The 9,260-nt window shown below is 41.0% G+C and overlaps 1 protein-coding gene across 1 annotated transcript; it reads right to left on the reverse strand.

Moving 5' to 3' along the window:
* Positions 1–714: 714 nt before the first annotated feature.
* Positions 715–1,128, reverse strand: LOC125491944 (uncharacterized). Its single transcript, XM_048634026.1, has one exon. It carries the CDS (start codon positions 1,126–1,128, stop codon positions 715–717), a length of 414 nt encoding a protein of 137 aa, XP_048489983.1.
* Positions 1,129–9,260: the final 8,132 nt, after the last annotated feature.

A 9,260-nucleotide genomic window follows, 5' to 3' on the forward strand; every position in this document is an offset into this window, starting at 1 on the left:
GTGAAGAAAATTTGGAGGAGATGAAATTGGTGAGAGAAGAGAGGTAGGAGAAGGTATGGATATGGAGGTAGTGAGGAGAGAGAAAAACAACGGTTTTGAGAGGATGAAATTTTGAGAGAAGGAAAGAAAGAAAGAATGAAGAAGAAGGTGAAAAAGGCCTCTTTAATTCCATCGGGAGATCCGCCCGGTCGGGCCGACCCGCCCGGTCGACCGGGCGAAATGTTTTTGTTGTTGTTTGTCTCAGCGCTGTGCTACGCAAGTGCAGAAAATCCGCCCGGTCGGGCGATTTTCAGAATTCCCCAGCTTGTTTCGCCCGGTTGACCGAGTACCAAAACCGCCAAAAATGTTTGCGCGCCCGGTCAGGCGACCTCGCCCGGTCGACCGGGCGAAAAAAGCGTTACTTTGTTTTCCTCGTATTTTCCATTATGCTGAAAATCGGTTGCGCACCCGGTCAGGCGAACGCGCCCGGTTGACCGGGTGGTTTCATTTTTGCTCTATTTTCCGTCAAAAGTTTCCCAAGTCGTAAAATTTGCCTCCTGCACACAACAGACTCGTCCAAATATCAGTACACTCTCCTCACCGCTCTAAAGAAAAAAAAAATGAAAATTTAAAAGAAAAAAAACTAAACTAACAAGAAGAAAATAAAAGACGGGTTGCCTCCAGCAAAGCGCTGGTTTAGATGGTCCCGCACGACCGTAGTACCTCTTCTCAAAATCAGGGAGTGTCTAGGTACATAACCTCTACTTGGCCGATGAAGGCTCCCTCATGGTAGAGTTTCAGACGCTGCCCATTCACTTTAAACTTCGTCCCAGCTGCATTGGCCACTTCAATAGCTCCATGTGCTTTCATGTCAGTGACAACAAAAGGTCCAGACCATTTTTCCTTAAGCTTTCCAGGAAAAAGCCTCAGTCTAGAGTTGTATAATAGAACTTTGTCACCAACATTAAACTCCCGCTTCACAATCATCTTGTTATGAAATCTCTTTGTTTGCTCCTTGTAAAGTTTGTTGTTTTCATATGCTTCCAGTCGAAGCTCATCTAACTCATTCAGTTGAAGAAGTCTTGCTTCCCCCGCAGCTTCCAAATCCAGATTAATTTCTTTAACTACCCAAGCTGAGAGATACTCCATTTCAACTGGTAAATGACAAGCTTTGTCATAGACTATCGATATGGGGTGGTTCCTAGAGGTGTCTTAAAAGCAGTTCGCAGAGCCCACAAAGTGTCATTCAATTTTTGTGACCAATCCTTCCTTGACCTGTTGACTACCTTCTCCAAGATGCGCTTGATCCGACGATTGGAGACTTCAACTTGACCACTAGTCTGAGGATGATAAGCTAAACCAACTTTATGAGTGACTCCATATTTCTTCAGTAAAGCTTTGAAGGTTCTCTGATGAAAGTGAGATCCCCCATCACTTATCAAGACTCTCAGGACTCCGAATCGAGGGAAAATAACCTTCTTGAAGAGCTTCATGACTACCTTAGAATCATTAGTAATGGAAGCCACAGCTTCAACCCACTTAGTCACATAATCCACAGCAACCAATATATACTTATTTCCACAAGAAGAAGGGAAAGGTCCCGTGAAATCATGCCCCATACATCAAATGGTTCAATCTCCAAAATATCCCATTGTGACATCTCCTGTCTTTAGAAATATTACCCGTTCGTTGACATTCATTACAAGAAAGACAAAAAACACGAGCATCTTTGAAAATGGTAGGCCAATAAAAGCCACTCTGAAGAACTCTATAAGTTGTAGCTTGTGAGCCAAGATGACCACTACAAGGCATACTATGACAATGTTAGAGAATGCCAACTATCTCCCAATCAGCTATACATCGACGGAACAAGCCATCTGAGCACCTCTTGTATAAGAGTGGTCATCCCAAAAATAATGCTTGGCATCATGATAAACTTCTTGCGTGTTGGTAAGTCAAATCAGGAGGATGAGAACCACTAACACAATAGTTAGCAAATCAGCATACCATGGAGATTGAGTAGACACAGCAAGACGATGGTCATTTGGAAAGGCATCATCTATGGGACCATCAGACTGGACTCAAACCTCAATCGGGAGAGATGATCTGCAACTACATTCTCAGCACCCTTCTTGTCACGGATCTCCAAATCAAACTCTTGTAGTAAGATATCCCGTATAAGTCGTGGTTTGGCCTCTTTCTTGGCCAAGAGATACTTCAGCGCAGCATGGTCAGTATGACAATCATTTCGAACCTATGAGGTAGGTCCGAAACTTGTCAAGAGCATAAACAATGGCCAACAACTCTTTCTCTGTAGTAGCATAGTTGACCTGGGCTTCATCTAAGGTCTTGCTGGCATAGTAGGTGGCATGGAGGACTTTGTTTTTCCATTGACCAAGCACAGCACCAACTGCATAATCGCTAGCATCACACATGATCTCGAAAGGAGACTCCAGTCTGGAGGTTGTATGATAGGGGCAGTGATGAATGCTTCCTTAATCCTGTTAAAAGACTCCACACACGCATCAGTAAAATCAAAAGTGGCATCCTTGAGCAACAATTGAGTAAGGGGTTTCGCAATTTTTGAAAAGTCTTTTATAAATCTGCGATAGAAACCCGCGTGACCCAGAAAACTCCTCACTCCCTTGACATTCACAGGAGGAGGAAGTTTCTCAATCACCTCAATTTTTGCTCTGTCCACCTGGATGCCACGCTCAGATATGAGGTGTCCAAGTACCACTCCTCATTCACCATGAAGTGACACTTTTCCCAATTAAGAACTAAATTAACCTCAGAGAACATTTCAGAATTTTAGAGAGATTATGCAAACACACATCAAAGTCAGAACCATAAACACTAAAATCATCCATAAATACCTCCATGATATTCTCGATGAAATCAGAAAAAATGGCCATCATACATCTCTGAAATGTGGCAGGGGCGTTGCACAAACCAAATGGCATTCTGCGATATGAAAAGTCCATAGGGCAAGTGAACGTCGTCTTCTCCTGATCAGCTGGGTGAATGGGAATCTAAAGAAACCTGAATATCCATCCAAATAACATAAAAAGTTATGTTTTGCTAATCTTTCTAACATCTGATCAATAAAAGGGAGAGGGAAATGATCTTTCAGAGTGGCAGTGTTTAATCTGCGATAATCAATACACATCCGCCAACCTGTAACAGTACGAGTAGGAATTAGTTCATCCTCATCATTCTTAACAACAGTAGTCCCCCCCTTTTTAGGAACAACTTGAACCGGGCTCACCACTTAGAATCTGAGATGGGGTAGATGATGCCCGCGTCAAGTAGTTTCATAATTTCCTTTTTCACCACCTCTTGCATATTAGGATTCAAACGTCTTTGAGGTTGTATGCAAGGGCGGTGATTTTCTTCCAAATTAATTCTATGCATGCAAATCAGGACTAATGCCCTTTAGATCATCAATACTATACCCAATAGCCTTCTTGTGCATGCGAAGCACTGTAAGAAGTTGTGAAAGCTGGCTATCTGTGAGTTTAGTACTGACAATCACAGGACATTCCTCAGCATCATCAAGAAATGCATATTTGAGGTGAGAAGGTAAAGGTTTAAGTTCTAACTTCTTTACCTGTGGTTCGGAAGTAGAGCAAATAGTCTCCATTACCTTACAATCTGCTACCGTATCAATGTCAAGATCATCAGTAGATCAAGATTGTCTCCAATAATTCATCGACAGAAATTGTGAAAAACTAACTCCAGAGATCTCATCGAGTATGTCAATCCTGCAACATGTGTGCTCAAGCATAGGAGACTTAATAGCATTGGTTAACTTAAAAGTAATATTATCATCACCAACACTCCAGTCAGAGAGCCAGATTTTACATCAATAACAGCACCAGCAGTACATAAAAAAGGTCTACCCAAAATAATGGGAATTTGACTATCTTCTTCCATATCAAGTACTTAAAAGTCCACAGGAATATAAATTTTCCAACTCTAACAGGGACATCCTCTAAAATACCCAAAGGATACTTCACAGATCGATCACCTCTTAAAGTAATCTGTGTGCACTTTAAAGCACCCAAGTTCAGTTTATTATAGATAGATAAAGGCATAACAGATACACTAGCACCTAGATCACACAAAGCCTTATCTATAAACAAGGGATGGAAAAACTACCAGGATCTTTTAATTTGGGTGGAATTTTATTTTGCAGAACAGCACTGCATTCTTCAGTTAAAGCAACCCTATCTATCCCACCAAAATCTTTCTTTTTAGTATTCATATCTTTCAGAAACATGGCATACACATGTACTTGAGAAATTAAATCAGTGAAAGAACTGTTACCTCAAGATTTTTGACCATAGACATAAATTTACCAAGTTGTTGATCGACCTTTGATTTTTGCATCCTATGGGGGAAAGGTAGTGGTGGAGTAGGAGAATCAGTAACCTTCTCCTTGCGTTTCTCTGCGTCATCCACTTTCCCGGCTCAACTTCAGTTCTGGAGCTATCCTCACCTTCATTGTCATCCACAGCATCATTCTGAACTGGAGGTATGAATCATCAGTAGGCATAGGGGGCATCATATTTGTTACCGCTTCGAAGAGTGACATCATTAGAAATTTCTTTAGGAATTGGTTTCCCCGGCAGATGACCTGGTTGCCTCTGTGCATTATTTCCAGCCACCTGAGCAAGTTGAGTCTCCAAATGCTTGGTGGTGTTCTTCAGCTCCTTGATGCTCTCCTCATGATTTTTCTGCATAGAAACCATCATTTTCATTAGATCAGACATAGTAGGCTCTTGAGAGCTGTTATTATGAGGAGCTTGCTGCTGATAGCCTTGGGTGAAGGCCTATTGAAACCAGGAGGGGGGTTCTGAGGAGCCCCTTGATAATATGGTTGTCTACAGCATGTTGTGGTGGGTTTTGATGTGGTGGTTGGTAGGAAGATTGTGGTGGAGGTTGAGGATTTTGAACATTGTTGTTCTTATAGGAAAATTGGGGTGATCTCTCCAACCTGGGTTGTAAGTGTTAGATAGGGGTTGTGTGGTCTTGCTGAAAAGCATTGCATGCTCATCTATTCGGATCAGGCTGACTGTAGCAATAATCATGACCAAAATGGCCTTGAACACCACACAGTTCACAAAAGGAGGAAGTAATTGGAGCCATGGAGGACATTATTGCATTAATACTCATGGGAGGAGTACTAGACTGCGAAGATTTCAGTGAGTCCATCTTCATGCTCAACTGTGGACTTGTGAGGACAACGGCATATGCATCAGCATCCAACTTTTTCTTTGTAATAGTCCTGGAGGAACTATGATCATTCGCTGCTAAGTTGGCCAGAAAATCGTATCCTTCATCTCCCCCTTATCTAGGAAGACACCCCCTGCAGATGAATCAATCGTGCTCTTGATATGAGGTTGTAGACCATTGTAGAATGCTTGGGTGATGAACCACTTATCCAGATTGTGGTGTGGTCATTCTCTTGCAGATCCTTGAAACCTATTCCATGCTTCCTTCAGTGTTTCATCGGTTCTTGTTGGAAGGTGGCAAGCTTATGTTCTTATTTCTGCAGTTTGGTGGGAGGGTAGTACTCTTTCAGGAATGCTTCAGATATAGCATCCACTCAGTCATTAATCATACATCGTTCAGCCACTTCTGTGCCTTGTCCTTTATGAAAATTCAAAGACCATGACCTTCAACTGATCAGGAGTGACCCTTGGTGCTTAACGGTACGACGAGTGTTGAAACGTTGTAAATGATTTGCAGGGTCTTCAGATGGATGCCCACCAAACTGATTCTGCTGGATCATATTAATGAGGCAGGCTTGATTTCGAAGTTGACTGCTTGTATATCAGGCATAGTAGGGCCTATGGGAACATTGCAGGAGAAGGTACCCCATAAGACTTCAATGACTTAGGAGGCATGATTGGTTCTGTTGGTTCTTCCATGGGTTTTCCCTGATTAGGAGACTGCTTTTTCTTCTTTTGTGTCTTCTTGAGCTGCCGGATGGTTTTCTCAAGATCAGGATCAGTCGAACTGGAGAACCTGTTCTTTTAGACCTGGGCTAAAAGAAACAAAGAAAAATGTGCAGTGAGATGGCCTCAATTGGAACTTGAAGTTCCAATGAGACAGCAGAAATAGTCAAATAATTAATCAGAAAGCTATAGAAACTAGCCGTCTCCCGCAACGGCGCCAAAAACTTGATGGGTTTTAAAATATACCGCAAGTGCACGGTGTCTGTTTAGCAGAAACTGGCAAATACGGGTCGATCCACAGGGAGAGGAGTTCTACAGATTTGTGTCAATTATCTAACTACTTCAAGAGAGGAAATGATTGATTAATTAATAACTAAACTAAAATAAACTAGAACGAAAAAATGAGATTTATCAAATAATTAAAAGCCTAGGGCAATCGATCGGTCCACCATGCTTATACCATTTAATCAATATAATATAGTTCAACAACACTTGGATTGAGGTTTAATAAATAAAGTATTTCGTTAATCCTTGGTCAGGCATTAACAACTCTTAGATTAACATATGCCAGTACGGTCGCTCAACATAATCAAATCTACCTATTGTAACAAGCCTCTAATGAATACGATCTTTCGATTCTAATTCTTATTAGCTAAACATAACTCATGATATTGCGCAATTACATGAATTAAACAAGTATAACAAATCAACAGGAATTATTCTAATTCAATCCAATTATTGAAGAACATCAAACCACAATAAAAAAGGTATAAACACGCTTCCCTCTCTAACCCTAGAAATAGACTACTCACTCATGATAGTAATAAATCAATAAGCATAATCAAAGTAAAAGAATTCATTAAATTAAACTAAGTAGAGAAGAATACCGAATGATTGAAGAACAACGAAAACGAAATCAACGATCTTTATAATCTTCCAAATCAAAAGTTAACACAAGGTAGAGAGAGAAAAACTAAGTATTCAGCCCAAAAAACGTAGAAAATAAGATAGTCTGATCGAAATTACTAATAACCTATTTATACTTTTTACAAAATCGGCTAAAAAAACCGAAAAAACGCGTCCCGAGAAACCACCCGGTCGATCGGGCGAATGTATTTCCTTGTCTTTTTCTTCTCGCAATCCAACCGAAATGCTCGTGCGGTCTCCCGGATACTCCTCGGACCTTGTGTGATTGCTGGACTTTCTTGTCGCGAATTAGATAAAGGCAAAAAGTGTCTAATCTGCCTCAAAACCTGCAAAACACGACAAGAGCTCCAAACACATCAAATCCACAAGAAACGAGCTCAAAAGAGCCCAAAGCGACTATCAAAACTAAGGGGACTGGAGTAAATAATCGATGAATAATGAACACATCACAGCAATATGCCTTTATTATTATTAAATAATGAATATTGCTGCGGTTTTCCCCCAGAAACCGCAGCAATATGCTCTTTCATCCTGATATAAAATAAATATATTGCTGCGATTTTGCGTAAAAACCGCAGCAATATAATAATTACCTATTGCTGCTCCCCACCTTAATTGTTGCGCGCCCAAAACCGACGCAATAGGCCAATTAAGGACCGCAGTAATAAGCATTTAGGATTTGTTCTCCCCAGCTTATTTTCATTTCAGTTCAGTTCAGTTCAGTTCAGTTCAGTTCAGCTCTTGACAATACTTTTACTCTCACATATCACTATTCATTTCAGTTCAATTCTATTCAATTCAGTTCACTTCAGTCCAATTCAGTTCAGTTCAGTTCAGTTCAATTCAGTTCAGTTCAGTTCAGTTCAGCTGTTTTATGCCGAAGAGACAGGCCCTTATTCCATTAGTGATAGAAAGTAACCCGGTCGGCGCCTCTTTCCCCCACAGGAAGTGACCTGGCCAGCACCCTGATTCACTCGGCCTATCTCCCTTGGTCAAATAGTGAGTCGGTAGGAATTAGATCAGTTACTATTCCGCCACGAATGGGCGTCACCCAATCGGACCTCCATAATCTCCCATCCCTGGCGTGGGGCTAATTATTTGGGCACAAATGATCAACATCCCAATTAGGGCATAAAAGCCTCCTAAGGCCTTAGACATGTGGCAGTAGTGGGTCCCATTAGTGAGTTGACTTAATCAGGAGATTGGGGATCCACTAAAGGGATAAAATGATTGTTGCATGAAAAGGCAACTTAGCCATTGATCCCAAGGAGGCCCATCCCATTAATCTTTCCTCACTAGTAGAATAAATACTTATTATTGCGGTCATTAAGTGGCATATTGTGGCGGTTTTGGCCGCACAACAATTAAGGGGGCATCAATAGGTAATTAATATATTGATGCGGTTTCTCGGTAAAACCGCAACAATATGTATTTTTTTAATTAAAAAAAATTAAGACCCTATTGCTGTGGTTTTTACCAAAAACTGCAGCAATATGTACCACAGTTTCAAAAAAAAAATTGATATTCATATACTAATTAAATTAGAGTGTATAAAAAAACACTTAACTAAAACATAAACGAGATCAAATCTGCCTTCATCCAAAAAACACAAACATATTATATAGAACACTAATAAAAAAAATTGACTAACAGATCTACTGCATCTATAACACTAACCTAAAAAAATCAAATCTCCATTCACCAAAAAAAGGAAAAAAATGAAATTCTCAAATGCTGAAACGAAAAAAACAGAAAAAATTTGCTAACCTAAATTACAAATCGATTTACAAACAACGAAAAAAAACGATGAAAAAATGAAACAAAAAAAAAAAAAAAACTGCTGAAACAAAATTACATAAAAAATATAAAAATTTACAAACAATCTGGTGCGAAAAAAAATTTGCAAAAGAATGAGGCACAAATGAACTAACGAACGAAGCAATCTGGTTGTTGGTTGTTGTTGCTGCGAACGGCCTACACACGTCTGGCGGACGAATGAACCGACGAACGAACGGTCGACACACGTCTGGCGAATGAATCGTGATTGAAGACGAACAGTCGACCCTCGTGCGTGGTTGAAGACGAACCGTTGACGGTCGTAGTTGAAGACGAACGGTCGACGGTCGTGGTTAAAGACGAACTACGAACGGTCGACGGCCGTGGTTGAATACGAACGGTCGACGGTCGTGGTTGAAGACGGACGAACGCGAGAGGATGAGAGGGTTAGAGGAAGAGAGAGGGGGGGAAGAGAGGAGGAAAGAGAGGGGGGAAGAGAGGAGGAGAGAGAGAGAGAGGAAGAGAGGCGTGCGTGAGAGGAGAGAGAGAGGGTAAGAGAGGCATGAGTGAGAGGAGAGAGAGGAAGTAAGGAGTCTCAAAACCCTAGGTAAATTA

The sequence above is a fragment of the Beta vulgaris genome, chromosome 7 (assembly GCF_026745355.1).
Source record: "Beta vulgaris subsp. vulgaris cultivar EL10 chromosome 7, EL10.2, whole genome shotgun sequence".
Classification (NCBI taxonomy): domain Eukaryota; kingdom Viridiplantae; phylum Streptophyta; class Magnoliopsida; order Caryophyllales; family Amaranthaceae; genus Beta; species Beta vulgaris.